This window comes from Lagopus muta, chromosome 2, assembly GCF_023343835.1.
Source record: "Lagopus muta isolate bLagMut1 chromosome 2, bLagMut1 primary, whole genome shotgun sequence".
Classification (NCBI taxonomy): domain Eukaryota; kingdom Metazoa; phylum Chordata; class Aves; order Galliformes; family Phasianidae; genus Lagopus; species Lagopus muta.
The window spans coordinates 13,615,556-13,632,261 of record NC_064434.1 but is presented as its reverse complement, the minus strand read 5'-3'; the positions used below and the strand labels follow the sequence as shown (position 1 = coordinate 13,632,261).

Genomic DNA, 16,706 nt, shown 5'->3' with positions numbered 1-16,706 from the left:
CTGGAAAGCATTTCAGTCCAAAAGGGGGTGGAGGGGCTTCCTGTGAAGGTGCACATGATTATTCCTTCCTTATATATATGTACATTTAAACAAAAGCATGTATTTTGCCTGAGCAGAGCGCAGTCCTTTGTTTGAACATGTCTACTTAGAAACTCTGGGCTTTGGCTAAGGAAAGAGTATGTTGATGTTATCTCTGCAATCTCATACATTCTTATTGCTTTGATTTACTGGCACTCATGATTTTCTAAGATTTCTAAGGTTATATTTAGAGAGCTTAAGCTCCAGATTTGGAGGTGAGTCACTTTGTAACAAGACCAGACTAGTACAAGTAGACCTCCATAAGAGTTGATAGATATATTTAGCCTCCCTTGTGTGTCTCTTGAATATTCCTCCCCTCTTTTGTTTTGGCCATGTTTGCATCATAGGAGTCAATGTGTGCCACTGTTCCTCGGTAGCCCAGTATTTTGACTGTGGAAAGAGCTCCTGGGATATAAAGGAAGCACTGAGATTTTCATGGTTTTGCAAGGTTTGAGGTGGATCTAAAGAGAAAAGAAAGGCTCATTTAAGTTTCATTATCAAGATGTTATATACTGAGAAGGAAAGGGGGTAGGTAGAAAACTGTGTATCACAAACCAAGTCCAAAAGTAGTTGGTACAAAACCAAATTTGGTTACACAGTACAAGCCCTGATGGCATGACAGTTGATAAGCGTGTTAGCATTAGCATTAGAGATGAACATTTTGGTAAATAATCAGTACCTCCTGCCCTGCCTCTAATTTCATTTGTATCTGTTCCTGGAAAACTGTAATCCTACATTTGACAAAATAATCCCCACAGTTTCCCTTTTCACCTGTCACTCCACCTTCTCACTGACATAGACTTTATAGTCCTTTTGAAGACCTTGTAATCTTCCTGAGGATGATGTCATTGTTCACCTCTTAACAGTGAGGACAAAGAAGGAAGATAAGAAATGATGTCAGAATGGTGTTGTGTAACACCTGAGTGACTGACCGTGTCAGCAGGCAATTACAACCATATGGAAAGCAGAATCCAAAACCTGAAGTTGGCAAAGGGCAAAGAGTTCAGGTGGGGCAAACATTGCAGCTGGTGCGGGCCAGAAGCATCAGCCTAAATACAACACACTGAACACACTGACAGAAGCAAGATGGTTTCATACGGAATAAAGAATAAAATCTATCCTGTATGGCTTTATGTTGCATAAGGACGGCATTCTTACTCTTTCTGAGGTTGTATTCTACTGAGATCTTCAAGAACCTCACACTGACAGAGTGGGAACAGACCATTCCAGAAACTGACAAAGAAAAATCAGCAGGACAGAAAAATGTTTTATAAATCACTACAACTAAGTAACTTCTACATACATCTATATGCTACAATAACCACCACCAGTGTGCCTTCAAATGAAAGGAAAAAATGAGTTGCCAGGTAATTGAAGGAAAATAAAAGGGAAAAAATATGATGGAGATGGAAGATTCAGTAGATCATCAAAGGTACTGTAGGTAAAGTATAAAAATACCTACTTACTTAAATTAGGAGAGTTACTATTTTATTAAGATGATGAAACATTTAATTAGATAATTGGAGAGCCAGAGTTTGTATGCTCATACTGGAATAAAACTAGATCAACTCTTATACTGCTTATACAGTTTATACAGCTTGAGCTACTGAGTTTATTATCAAGACAACAGCACCAGATTCCAGAGCTATATTTGCTTATGAATACATTATAAGTTAGCTAAAAGCTCAAGTTCTCTATTTATGGAATCATTTTTACATGGACATTGTGTATGCATTAACAATTGCAGTCATTCATAACCCAGGCACTATATGCCTGAAGATGTATGCCAGTTTTAGTGTGGGAATAGAGGCATTAGAGCTAATGCATTAAATCACTTTCTGGTCTGAGTGGTCATTTTCTGAATGGCCAACATGCTTGCCAGGAAGATCTAATGCCCCAAGAACTGAAGGCTTTTTTTCTTCTTTTTTCTTCTGCATAAACATATGTACTAAATTCTAGTAACCTATGCTTGAGTTTTATTAAATCTTTCTTCTTTTTGGCTTTTTTAAAGCCAGTTTTATTAACTATCAGAAGACCACACAGGTAAAATTTCTTGCAACCTGTCTTTTCATAGTAATTATGAACCTACTTCCTAGGCTAGAAGCACTGTGCCAAAACCATATGCACATAAACTGAACTGATAACCTGTAAGTTCTTTGGGACAGGAATTAAGTGTTAAATGAGTCATAATGGGTGGATACAAATCAGAGAAGGAATGGAAAGAAAAAAACTTCTGTGAGCAGGTCCTTTGAAAGTCTGTGGACAGCTGCAGAGTCAAAACTTAGGAAATAAACTTGTGTTGCCCAAACATGCCTCTAGAAAACAAAGAAGAAAATGACCTGATTCAAAACTTTTTCACTCCATGAATTATTCTCTTGCAAGGGCATAGCATGCTTCTTGATCATATAGTTCAACTCCCTCAGACATGCAGTTTTGTGCATAACTTCAGTGTGCCTCTTAGTCTGGTATGGTCTGTGGCCATACTATCCTCCTAACTATGCCCAGACATGGGACTGAGCCAAACCCACATCCATGACCATGTTAAAGCTTGAATGGTGTGATAGATTATGTACTAGTGCTTGGTTCTTTAAATAGATGTCACTGATGAGAACAGTTGAGCTGAAGCGAGTTGAGTACCAGAAGAGTAAAGATTTCAGAATCAGTCAGCAGAAGTTGTTCTGAGAAGTAATCTGAGGAACACTGTCCTCAGAGATGATGGTCACATCAGCACGAACAGCAGAACTAAACAGAAGGACTAAGATGGTGTCGTGCTTCTAGCAGAATCTTGTAGTTGCTGAGCAAGCATTTGGCACTTTCCTCAGTATCTTACTTGTATCATGGCTATATTTGCACTGCAACACAGAAAGAAAACGTAACGTAGCACATCAAACCCTTAAAAAAAATGTAGAACCTTACTTGTGGGCTGGATCAAGCAGCAGGTGGCTGGACATGGTAAATAAGTGGACACAACTTTCCAACAGTGAGGCTCTCATTTCTGGATTTCTGAGAGCAGCAGAGAAGAGTGGGTGGTGTCGAGGCTGTGGAAAGATAGTGACTTTGATTCAATGTGTTACAATTATGTTTTTATGTAAATACAGTAGTGAAAGCCTGTAGTGGAATTTTGGTGGCATTAAAGCAGTCCAGAATTGTGAGGGCTGGAGGATACCACCCACTCAGAGGGAACACAATACAGAACTGCATTCCACATGAATGCAGCAGAGCACTGGTCTGGGTCCACTGCTGGCACAGGCACAGCTTCTTGTATTCACATCAGGGATGGGATTATTCACCAGCACATCTCAGTGCTTGTAGGGACAAGGAATTATATGGGAAATGAAAGCACAGGTACTCTGGACTGAGGTGAATGGGATGAGGTTCAACAAGGCCAAGTGCTGGGTCCTGCACTTTGGCCACAACAACCCCATGTAGCATTACAGGCTTGGGGCTGAGTGGCTGGGTGACTGTAAGGAAGAAAGGGACCTGGGGGTGTTGGTTGATGCTCAGCTGAACATGAGCCGACAGTGTGCCCAGGTGGCCAAGAGGGCCAACGGCATCCTGGCCTGCATTAGAAATGGTGTGGCCAGCAGGAGCAGGGAGGTGATCATCCCCTGTACTCAGCACTGGTGAGGCTGCACCTCGAGTACTGTGTTCAGTTTTGGGCCCCTCACTACAAGAATGGCACTGAGGCCCTGGAACGTGTCCAGAGAAGGGCAACGAAACTGTTGAGGGGTCTGGAGCACAGGGCTCATGAGGAGCGGCTGAGGGAGCTGGGATTGTTCAGTCTGGAGGAGAGGAGGCTCAGGGGAGACCGCATTGCACTCTACAACTTCCTGAAGGGAGGCTGTGGTGAGGAGGGGTTTGGCCTCTTCTTCCAGGCAGCAAACAGGCCCTGAGGAAACGGCCGCAAGTTGTGCCAGAGGAGGTTTAGGTTGGACATGAGGAAGAACTTTTTCTCTCAGAGAGTGGTCAGGCACTGGAATGGCTGCCCAGGGAGGTGGTGGAGTCGCCATCCCTGGCAGTGTTCAAGAGGTGTCTGGATGAGGAGCTACGAGATATGGTTTAGTGCTTGTTGTAGCAATGGTAGTGGGAGGACGGTTGGATTAGATGACCTTGTAGGTCCCTACCAACCTTGTAATTCTATGATTCTATGAGCCTATGATTCTTGACCCAGTTGCATATTGTTTTCTTTTTGGGAATAAGCGAACACCCATATCTGTTGTGTGCCGAAACTGCCTTCACTGGATTTTTATTCTAAAGCAGAGATGAAATTGTTCATGTAGCTCTGTAACTGGAAATGGAGAACAGCAAACAGGAATTTGAGCATGTGAGAGTGCATCAGTCTCATCATCCAGCAGTTCTTGTGGTTTGCACAAGGATTACCAAACAGAGTTGGAACGGGAGAAAGAACTGCTGAAGAAAAACCTTGCAAAGAATTACAAGTAGGTGAGGGATGAGGGGAGACTGCAAGGAGATTGTTTCACAGTATGACTGGAAAGTTAACAGAAAATGGAAGACTTAACTGCTGATTGCTCAACAAGGAACTCTCCCCAGGCTTCTGCTGTGCTACATGGTGGGGACCAGAACATGTAGGCACATGAAAAACACCTTGAAAAAACTAGTTTTCAAGCCTAAATCTGGCAGGCTCTCCTCCAGCTCATTTATGAACTTTGATCCTTCCTTATGCATGTTCTACGCCCTCTTTTTTTCCTGTGTTTTACTGTTTCCTGATCATTTGTTTGACACTTAGCTCCATCCCCTCCTACTTGCTATGAGAGATCCCACTATCTGGTAGTTTTAGCAGTGCACATCCACTTCCCTATTTAGTTAGCTGCACCACAAGCTATCTCTGTTCTTGTCACTGCAAGTTTGAAACAATGACTTTAAGGGAACCAACAAGGAGACACCCCCTCACAGAAAGGGGCAGCCGTGTGACCGACCTGTCCTCATCTCCTAGTTCGGCCTTTGGTACAGAGCGTTCTGGACCCGAGGGCACAGCCGAACGGAGAGAGAACACAGCTGTAAGTGACGACGCAGAGGAGGCTCCCCCCCCGCCCGCTCACCGCGCAGCCTCCGGGGGGCCGAACGGGCACCGCCGCCCTCGGGCTGTTTGCGGCCGGCTTCCACGCCTCCTTCCATCGCTTCGATCGGCGGAACAACGGCGGTCCTCCCCCGCGTCACACCACCACCATCAGGCCGGGAGGCGGGTCCGCGCCACCGCCCGATGGGGGCAGGGCCGTCCCGGGCAGCCCTTCACACCGCCCCGCCGCGGTCCCTCCTCTGGGGCGGTACCGCCGGGCTGCGTCGCCGTGGCGGCGGCGGGCGGCGCGCACAAAGGCGGTGGCGGCTGCGGGGAACGGAGTGGAGCGGCCCGAGGCAGCCCGGGTCCAGCGGTTGCTGCCGGGTTTGCGGCGGAGGTGGGAGCCGAGAGCCGGGGCTTGGGGCCGTGCGGGTGGGAAGGGAGGCCGCGTGACCCGCAGGTGCCTCCGGCCTGGGTGGGATGCCCGGGACATCCCACGGTTCCGGCGGGCAGCTCCTTTTCCTTGCTCAGCGCTCTGATTCGCCGCCGTTTGGCAGGCGCTGCTCGGAGGTGGCACGATTTGAGCGTCACAGGCAGGGCCTGGCCGGCACGGTGCCGGCTGTGTGCGTACAGTTCAACTTGGCTGTCGGGAGTCTCTGTTCTGTGATCATCCTCTGGTTTGGTTTGCGGTCTGGGGTGTTTTGTTTGTTTTGTTTTCTCGGCGGTTTTATCTGTGTCTGTGCTGTCTCAGACAGCAACTACTGGCAAATGTTTAGTGTCTGTGGGTAAGGTTTTGCTATCATCGTCTTGTCACTTAGAAGCCAGATGCTCTTGTTACAGTGAACAGAGCCTGTTGCCATGAAAGGAACTGGAGGAGAAGTGAGGAGATGATAGGGTAGAGGTTCAATAATGTGATGGTTTTAGGTATAAAGACATAAAAATAGCTACTGATGGTTTTAGATACTTTCTGGTAGCTTGTGTCACCCGTCAGCATCTGCTTACCTGGCTCAGTGTGGTCTAGTTGTGAGGGAGCTGGGCAAGTTTCAGTTATAGCCCTTTTCCATACCTATAGATGTGCAGGTGTATGTGTTTGTTTATCTGTTGAGCACACGTATGCTCAGCAATCATTAAAAACATTTGGAATGCAGTAAGTGCTTACTTTAAGCTCTGACAGCAGGGCAGTATAGTCAGAAAGAAAACTTATTTTCGAGTCCCACTGAAAGAGAGGATGCTAGTCATGTGAGGAGTCAGCAAGGAATAGAGCTACAGCTGTGCCTCCTCTCTCATTTGTGTTCCTGCTCTGACATTGAAACAGTAGCCCAGGGCAGCACAGGACGTGATCTTCCATAATATTCACCACCTGATTCAAAAGCTCTTGGTTTCAAACATTGGTCTGTAGTTTCAATTTGTTGTGAAGTTTGATCGTATTTGTGCAGTACCAATTCAAGTGGGTGTCAATTTGTATGGCTTTAGTGGTCCCCAACAGGCAAGCTGGGAATGTGCATTTGGGAGGCTGGTGTGGGACTGCAGTTGTTGACTTTAAACTGATCATGAGATAGTTCACTTGGGCTCAGGCACGCTGGCTATGGGACAAGAAGCCAGCTGTGTCCTCCTTCTGTTTGAATGCCAGGATTCAGTACAGGCGTGTTTGTAGTCTTCAGATTGAATCTGTGATTTCAGGTGCTATCAATGAAATATGCTGTTATTTATGGGAACTTGCTCAAGTATATGGGAAATGTAGTATTGCAAATGGGAGAGATTGTGGTAGAATCTCAGCAATAACAAGTAGGACAGTCATCAGATAGTCAAAGGCTGTATCTGTGAATAAGCAGGTTCTGGGAATGACTTGCAGCTTGGGGAGTAACTTTGACACTTGATCTGTTTGACTCCTTGGACATTATAAGAAGTCACAGCTCTTGGCTAACTCCAAATGGGAGTCAAATTGTCTAATAGAATTAAGCCCAGAATAATCCCAACCTTAAAGTATTTCTGCTGGCAGGAAGCAGAATGCTCTTACTCTGGTGTCAAGCCAGCCACATGCAGCATGTTCTGTTCTAGTTTGGGATGAGCAAGTGTTTTGCACCTGTTCCCAGCTTACCAGAAGCATTGTCAAATCACCTGCAGGAATGTAGTCTGTCTCATACTGCTGTGACTGTGGTGAGATCTGGAAAAACTGTGCATAATCAGGTTTGGTCTAGAGTCTGTCATACTATTTGTGAAACAACCAGAATTGCACTGTTCAGCAGACGGCACCCCCACAACTTGTCCATATCAGAAATGTGGCTGCTCATGGCTCCTTCTAGCTTGTGTGTCCAGGTTCCCTTTCTTAGATGGTGGGGGGGGGGGGAAGGGGGAGGAAATAAGTCTTGTTTAGCAAGATTTGTCTGTATTTTGCTACCTTATGATGTAGCCACATGTAACAGACCTCACTTGACATCAGTGGGAGTTAAATCACACTCTATATCTCAACCTTAGTAACTTGGACAAGATGATATATGGATCTTGTTGCAAAATATGGACCTAAACTGAGACTTGCTACAAACCTACGTGGTGCCTGCACAGTGGGGTTCATAGCCAAGACCCTGGGTTGGATTGATGTAGAAGCCAGCAAGTAATAAAGAAAAAGGTTTTCAAAAGCTATTAATGATTTTCGGAGTCTAACCAGAAATGTGGTAGAACTTAGGAGGTTTGGATGGGGTGGTGACTCAGCATTAATGACTTTGCAAGATGTTAATCATTTACTAATAGATAGAAATACTGCTTCTAAATGAGTAGAATATTAGTTTTTATGAGCTTTAGTAGTTAGGAAGTCGCTGCTAGTGCAGTTACTCTATAGATGTGAAGGGTTTATCTTAATTTTGGGGAAAAAAAAAAAAAATCCCTCCAGAGAATCTTACTGGAATAATTTTGTTATCAATATTTTTAGAATATAAACTCTGATACAATTCTGAAGAATTCTATTAATTGCTGTAGAGGAGGTTGGTGTTCAATACTGCAAACAAAACTGAGTTGTTTCAGGGTCAAGAAAAGAAATGTTTGGCACATAATGAAATGATAGAAGTCATTACTTACCTAGGAATCTCTTAAGTGTTGCTGATTGCTCTGCTGTGTGCGATTGATTCCCTTGGAGGAGCCAAAGTTTGATCCCCAGCTGTGATCCAGTCTCTCTCAAGCTTTGCATCTTCATAACAAAAGCCAAGAGTAGATCAAGGAACCATGTAGACCAGGCTTGGGAAGTTGTCATAGTGTGGGCATGAGCTGCAGTGCTGCAGTGATTTATCTGAACTGAATGCTGGCTCGTTGCTATCTGGCTCCCTTTCACCACTTCGAAGCTATAAGGAAAATTTATTGGGAAAGTTAGGGTCTCATCATGACATAAGGTTTTAAATCCATAATGAAAAGGTGTGTCTGTAATGTGGTATGTTCCTTTGTGCTGCAGATTTTGTTTGTGTTACATTTAGCATTGCTGCACATCTTCTTTGTGCAACTGCAAAAAATTCTGCAGTTTGTGGAACTGCAGAACTCTGGAGAAAGTGTTGAAAGGGACCTAAATGTTTTACTCATGCTAACACATAAAAGGATGCCAAAGGCCATTCTTGGCAGACAGACCAGCTAGCTTAGTCTGCTTGCATCTGTGCATTAAAGCTCTCTTAACTTTTAAGGAAGGTGACTACATCTAAACTGCTCTTTGGGAGTCATCTCTTGTTCGTCTGATCTGCTGCTGCTACTGATGGGCCAGCTACCCAAGAATTGCTTGGGAGAGTGCTTGTGTGCCAAAAATGTACCAGATTTTTGTAGTTTGAATAGATTCAGTCTAAGCAATCAAACGATGAGATCTGTGATGTGATTTTGCTTACTAACTAGGACACGAGCACAGTGACGGTGTCTTTAATTGTGATAACTTTCAGTGTTTTATTGTGTAGTGTCCAGAAAAGAAAGGTGGAATGGTATGGGGGAAGAGCTGGGTTGCAAAGAAGGGGCCGGGAAGGGTGCAATTACCAGCTTTCCCAATGTGTGTGTACAGCTTGGTGTACCTGTACAAAAGAAGCAGATGATTCAGGTGGTGGTGCTTTTGAACTAGATTGGTCATCCAGTAGAGTTGGAGCTTCAGGAAGGACTGAAGATGATATTGTTAAGGCTACTCTTTGCTAAGTTACATACTTAAGTAATAATTTAGCACCCAATGCTTTATTTTTTACGTATTTTCCACAAAACAATAACATCTGAAAAATGATGGCTGTCTTAATTAAAAAAAGATTGGAGTTATTCCCTCAGCAGGGGTTGCTAGTTAGTTTGACATGAAAAATGATGCTAGAAAATACTTTTAATTTCATAATGGATTAATCATTTGGGTCTGTGGAGTGTTTCAGACCATTTGAGAATAATGGCAGAAGCATTACAGGCTGCTCTCAACTTGCTGAAAGCTTTGATCAAAAGGATTTTGAACTTTTCCAGCAGCAAAAAATAGTTTATGCTCTGTCTACTAGCTTGCTTCCACAGTATGAAAACAAGTTTTGCTAAATCCAGTGTGATTAACAACCAGGCAGTGGGTTTAACCCATGATGTAAACCTTGTGCTTATTGCTGAAGTCACTGCTGCCTGGTTAGTGTGTGAAAGATGTCTTGGAGATGCCAGAGTGAATGTTGCACCAAAACCACAGGCAGCCTCTCTGGGGTTTGAGGAATGTTGGTTTCCTGGAGTGCTGACACAGTATTGCCTGACTGTAGGTTGTCCAATCAATTTCAGCTTTGGTAGGTCTGTGCAAAAGCTAGGACAGAGGGCCCATATTTTGAGTCTGAGTCCCATTTCTGAACTATCCCCCTACTAGAACTCCCTTTTGCTCCCTATGTTGGAAATATGAAACCATTTTTGTGTGATTTCCATAGGATTAATCTGTCATCTTCTTTTAATTCTTCAGTGATTTTACAAGCATGGGCCAGGTTCAGCCCAGTCTGGACTTAATGTCTGGCACTAGTGAACCATTTGAATGTGGCTTTTTTTTAATAGGGATTAGAGGCTGCACTGTATGGAAGCAAGCTGTGCTGTTCCGCTTGGTCACAGAGCTTGAGGATAGCGTCTCACTTTTAATTCACCAGCATAAAAATAATCTGCGTCCTAAGACAGGGCAGGCAGCGTGGTTGGATTTGTCATGAATGAGAGCAGTTCCATAATTCTCGTTTGAGGAGCTGAGGAGATCTGCTGATGTAACTTGTTAAGAGGATGTGAGTTCTCTTTGTTTGGATTGGTTACCCGTAAACCTCCAAAAAAGCAGGTGTGTGTCGAGTCCCAGCAAGTACTCCTTCACCAAGGAAAAGGAAGTCACATCTGTGTTGCACCTAGAAATTTTGTTGCTTATGCAGGCCAGGCGTCACCTGGTGTCAAATAAACCATGTAATTTGGAATCTAAATGTAGCCAGCTTTAAGTTTAATGCTAGCACAACAAGAAATAAATTTCTTATTTAGGTTAGACAAATCCTTCATAGAAACTGGAAGTATTTTTCCAAAGCAAAGAGATAACTAAAAAAAAAATATCTACTAACAGTAACAGTGTGTGTGTAGTGCTGGCTTCTTGGAGAGTTCACATGGGAGCTATGAAGATAATTAGGGGGCTAAAGCTTACGACTTGCAGGGAGAGTCTTGGAAAGTTAATTCTGCTCAATCTTTAGGGCAGTCAGCAACCTGCTGGGAATACTATGGAAGCAGGATTTGTTCAGAGGTGCAGAGTGATAAAACGGGGCAAAGGGCACAAGTTGTGGGAAATTCTAGTTAGATACTGGGTAGAAAATCATCGCTATGAGGATGTGGTAACAGATGCTTGGTAAGGCTGTGAAATCTCCATCCTTGAAGGCAGTGAGAGCTCCATTGGGATTCTGGGCCGAGCTGCCCCTCCTTTAAGGAGGGCTGTGGTACATGGGACTCTAGAAGCCCTTTTCTAATCTGTTGTTCCAACAATTATGACACAGCACAAGGTGCATCATGAGTTAAAGTTCGCAGTGCAACAGCTCTCTGCTGGATATACATTTAGGAAAAGTATGTTACTAATACACTTACTGTAGGAGCCCAGGCTGCTGCTGCCAGTTGGATACTGGAGCATTGAATATTATGACCTTTTGCTATCAAGTTTTCACATTTTGACTTATCAGTGGCACTTCCTAGGTGCCTGAGTGCAGATTTACGGATTTCAGCAGTTAACATTTTGTGTAGTGCCAAATACTTTGAAATAGACAGGTCAGTTTTCATGGCATTCTTTTAATAGTTGTTTTTTGGTTTGTTTGTTTGTTCTCTTCTAAGTATAAATCACTGTTAAAAATCAGAGCTATTTTTGCATCATTTCATACTTGCATCATTTTGTTGTTACCAAGAGAGCACAGCTGAAAGAAGCCTGTGTTGGAGCTGCTGCTTAAGTGCTATGCAGCTCAATGCAGTGACTGTCTCAGACTGAGTTTGATTCTGTTCTTGTCAGCAGTGTGAGTTTTACCATTGCCTGCCCTCTCTGTTGGTATCCAGGTGATATGCAGCCCTGTAAGGGACATGTATGCCAGGCATTCTAAGTGTACATACTGAGCCCACAAGAACAGTCTTGAAATCACTATCTCAGGATCTTCAAGAGGTATTGGAAAAAACAAAGGAAATAACACAGTCCATGGAGTTTCTAGTGCTCTGGAGAGCATCTGCTTAAACTCATTCATGTTTTGTGAGCCCTTAAAGGACTTGTTGGATTTATGAGTGTCTTGTGTAGGGACTGTGTGTGATGAGAATATGTATTAAGAAGGGAGGAAACTATACTAACTGGGAGAGGAAGGGAAATAAAACCAAGCAGCCAACTACTTTAACCATCAACACGTGCCTCATTTTTGATAAACTTGCTTGTACTAAAAAGATATTCTAAAAGATTGGTAGAGTTGTATTTAGAAAGCACTCCAAAGTTCAGAAGCTCTGGAGTGCCAAAGCATATTGCATACTTTATGCACATGTGTCTTACAATATACTTCTAACAGCAGAAATCTCAGCTAAGTGGGAGAATAGTCTTTGTCTTTAATGCAGTGAAAAAGGAGATCTGCTTAGAACCATCCCTTGCCCTGCCCTTAAAAGCCTGTAGAAATACACGAGAAAAATATATTCCATTTTTAGAGCACGATAAATGATAGGAGGGGATGTTTTGTGCTGCAATAATGCTTTTCTCTTCAGTGATAAAGTAGAAACTCTTACCAGCTGCAGTCTGAAAGTCTGACTGTGGTTTTGAATGCAACTAATGTTACAAACATTTGGAAGTTGTTATAATTCTGAGAGTTAAAAGGTTCTTTTGTTTTTGTTTTTTGATAACTCTCCACACCTATGTCAGCTCTAAATAAAGTCATTGAGAAATCCTAATTTCATGTGAAGTTATTAACTAATGAAACAAGAGAATAACCCTTGCTGGAATGTAAAATGTCTCGATCTCAAATGTCTTTACAATATAAAGCAGAGCTCTAAACCTAATCTGTTTTATCTGTTGCTTTTCAGGTCCAAACCATGAACTACGTTGGACAGTTAGCAGGGCAAGTGTTTGTAACTGTGAAGGAACTCTACAAGGGACTAAACCCAGCCACGCTGTCGGGATGTATTGATGTAATTGTTGTACGTCAGCCGGATGGAAATCTTCAGTGTTCTCCTTTCCACGTCCGCTTTGGGAAAATGGGAGTTCTGCGTTCCAGGGAGAAAGTGGTAAGAATTGACACTTTGGATATATTCTGTCTGTGATTTGACTCCAGTGGTATGAAATTTACTAGATACTCTGTATGTTAGACAAGATTTTCTTTAGACGTTCTTTACAAAGTGCTCAAATTGAAGCAATTTTCACTTAATACAGTTATTACAGACTGCCACACTTCTAAGCATAATTTATAAGACGTTGACTGTAATAATAAAAAGGAACCATGAAATTTGTAGTGTTTATTTTCAATAGAGCAGAACTTTGAATGTGCTAATTTGGGCATATTCTCAGTTTCATTAGTGACTACGTTGAAAGATGACTTTTTATACTATGTGCATTGGTATTTATAAAAAAAGGGATTTACAACGAGGTAATATTTTTGAGGTAAAGAATACTAAGACAAATCAAAGCTAGAAAAAGCAGTGAGGACTTCAGATAAATGTAATCAAGCTGAACGGCCTGGCCATACAGTATAGGATCAGAAGTTGCCAGTGACTAATGCATTATTTTAGGAAATAATTCATAAGCACATACAGTTTGAGCTGAGAGTGTATCTGTAATTATTCAGCAGAAAAATTCAAATGTCATCATTCTTTAAGTCTTACCGAAATCAAAAAGGAATGCAAACAATTAAAATGGATAACAGTTGAAATTGTTCCTATGCCAAACACGTACAATTTCTGGAGATGTAAATGTAGGTTGTCCAAGTCTTCCCTCCATAAATACTGTGAAAAAGAAGTTAGTGGCAAAAATGGTTATAAGCAAAGAGAGAAGTGTTCCTGAGAAGAAATGGAAATGGTTGGTGCTGTACAGCCCTAAGATAAATGCATGGAAGAAATCAATATGTGGATCGTGTTGAGAATAAAAAAAAAAAAAAAAAACATTTTTGTTTCTGCTTCTCATAGTACTTGCTTAATTAATTTGAAAGACAGGATATTAGAAATTCGTATGTGGAAGCACTTTCTGCACTCTGAAAAATTAGGCTGTGAATTAAAAGGGAGGAAAGATTTATGTGGCAAATGAAGCATCTAGAATTTCAATTAAAAAGATTCAGGGCTTTATGTAATGGCTATAAACCTTCCTGGGGAGCTAGACAACAATGAGCTGAATAAGTTAGGGCAGCATCCTGAAAACTGATGGCCTTGTGAAGGGCAAGAAAATTTCCCTGCCCCTTCACAAGTGGAGTGGAGTGGTTTTTTTTGTTAATGAGGAGGCTTCCTGTGCTGCACTGAGAAGTATTTGTCCATTGACAAAGGTAGGATAGCTGAACATGAACTGTGTATCTAAAACAATGTTGTTTTAATTTTCAAAAATGTTACTGACTTCCAGGTTGACATAGAAATTAATGGAGAGGCTGTAGATTTGCACATGAAACTAGGAGACAATGGAGAAGCCTTTTTTGTGCAGGAGATGGATAACAATCAGGTAAGAATCAAAATTCCAGTTTGTTAAAACACAGTGCTTACTATTCAAAGTCAATTCTGAATTTAGAGATTTTGTTGAAAAATGTATTTTTATCTGTTCTGTAAGTTTGAAAGTTTCTGGATATTTTTCTGCTATTGGAACTCAGTACTGAACTTTTTCTTGATTGCTGAGGTTGGAAAGAACCTGAAGAAAATCATCACATAACTAAAAATTACGGGCTTATATGCATTTCAGTGTGTGAACAGAAATAACATGTACACAGTTCATGTGATCCAAAGATGCGTACAGCAGAGGATGGTATTTTCACAGCTTCTTTTTTCTCTCAGAAATCTTGACTTTGAACACACATACTCAGCAGACTGCCAGCATAAAGTGCATGTGCCTTGTAAACGTTTGTGTGCAGAGTAATTGTGGTACTTGCCAAAGACATGATCCTGCAACTATAATTCATGTGAATTGTATTTAAATGAAAATTTCTGCTCTTGAACTGTGGAATTAAGTACTAGCCTATGTAAGTCTGTCGGTCACACTTGTTTTGAGTAGTCCCTGTGTGAAGTAATCTATCAGTAAAGCCCTTAATTTTTGTTACTGTACAAAGTGGAATGAATTCTCAAATTCTTCTACAGAGGAATCTTGCTGAGCTTCCAGATATCAAATCATTAGTTTTCTGAGTGATGTCTTAAATTTTGTTGATTGTGTGTGGATTTTAGATCTATATTTATGACTGGCAGAAGAACTAACTTTTTTGCATGTTTTGGATTTCTTTCTCAGGAAGTAATTCCTTATCATCTCTCTACGTCCCCCATTCTGTCTGAGGGAACTGTGTTAATGGAAGCTCAGCTGAAGAGGAACTCAATTGACAGGATAAGAAACCTGGACAACAGTGTATCCTCACAAGTACCACCCCAAGCTCATGGATCCCAGCCTGGTAATGAAACATCTCCAGTCTGTAGCTCTGTGAAAAAGAGAAGAAAAAAGAGGAGGAAGTCTACCCACAAAATAGACAGTTTAAAAAGAGAAGACATTGGAGACACATCAGAAGATGAAGACATGTTTCCTATAGAGATTAGCTCAGAGGAAGAAAAGGAACCATTGGACAATTCAAGGTATCACAGTGGAATGGAGATGTATAATGGAAACCTAATGCAGGGTTAATGTTCCATTCTGTACCTCTGACAGTAATTTTGAAGTTGGTACACATGGCTGATAAACATTCTCTCTTAGAAACAGCTTTTGGCTAGAAAGCTATCAGAGTGCTACTATCAGGAATAATGAAAATGGCACTTAAAAAAAGAACAGTCTTTAGTCATGCTGTGGGCTAGGAAGGTGTGAATCAGATGACATTTCTCTGTCTTTTTACTTCAGGTTAAGTCAATTCTTCTTTGCAGTACGTGTTTTTCCCCCCTTTACTCCCACCCCAGCTGTCTGTAGTGTGTAATGGTTGAGTAATAAAATGTTTTTTTTTTTTTTTAATGTCATGTCTCTTCCTAGGATTCTTGTTCCGGATGTGTTTGTTGATGATGTATCTGATATAAAGGCACCTGCTGTGTCTACTTATTCTCAGTCCTCATCATACCCTCGTTCAGATGGGGAATGGTCACCTATTCAAAGGTAATTTTCTGATGGTACAGTCCTAGATAGTTCTCTTTTCATTAATTTCTTACATGCTAGTGCTATATGAAGTCTTATGAAAACTTTGACAACAAACATGATCACTGTCAACTGCTAGATGAAATCACATACTGTAGAACAATTTCAGGTTAACTCTGCCCTTGATTTAACAAACACGTGCATACAAATTCAGGCCCACAAATTCTAAAGAATACTTATGTGCAAGCAGTGGTATTAACAGATGTGTGTACTTCAAAGAGGTTATATGTGTTGTCAAAGCTGAATCTTTACCTGATGCACACACTTTCTAAGCATGTCAGTCAACGCAGAGATGTAAAACTTTAAGCACTTTGAGTATACTCAATAAGTATACTTTGATTATACTTATTTTTTTTTTTTTAAATGAATGTTCATGTCCATTCCTGGTATTTGGGAAATACCATCAGAAATTGATATCTTGTTGTCAGTTGCATTCATTAAAATAAGAATGAAGAGTGTGTGTGTTTATGTGGCTGTACACCACTTCAAGTGGGGCAGTATCAGTAAGACTTTATGGTATGTCTTAATGAACTGTCTCTGTGGGTGAGGAATGGAAGAAAGGAAAGCAAGGAAATGATTTTAGAGGCTTAATTTAGATGTTTTACATTGCATTCTATAATAAACTTTCTGCACTGACTGTATAGCTTAATGAGATTAGCTGGTGATAGTATGTGTCAATACCCTGCCTCCTCAGTGGCTTTTTTTTTTTACTGTATGTTCTGTTTGTTTCTGGATTGCAATATTCTGTATTTTGAAAACTCTAGATGTAAATTCATCATTTACATAGCTAATACACAAAGAGCTTATGTTAATCAGCACTAGTTGTGAATAATGACACTGTTT

General features: G+C 41.6%; 1 protein-coding gene across 3 annotated transcripts in view; it reads left to right on the top strand.

The window, feature by feature from the left end:
- Positions 1-16,706, top strand: part of LPIN1 (lipin 1) — a 75,074-nt gene that overhangs the window by 25,192 nt on the left and 33,176 nt on the right. The window contains exons 1-5 of one of the 3 annotated variants that reach the window (XM_048934726.1): positions 5,310-5,492; positions 12,599-12,799; positions 14,118-14,213; positions 14,985-15,319; positions 15,705-15,824. In XM_048934726.1, the coding sequence (XP_048790683.1) occupies positions 12,608-12,799; positions 14,118-14,213; positions 14,985-15,319; positions 15,705-15,824 (743 nt within the window). In that variant the 5' untranslated portion in view covers positions 5,310-5,492; positions 12,599-12,607. Of the gene's footprint in view, positions 1-5,309; positions 5,493-12,598; positions 12,800-14,117; positions 14,214-14,984; positions 15,320-15,704; positions 15,825-16,706 lie in introns of those variants that run through there. The other 2 variants (XM_048934728.1, XM_048934729.1) reach the window with 2 other exon arrangements.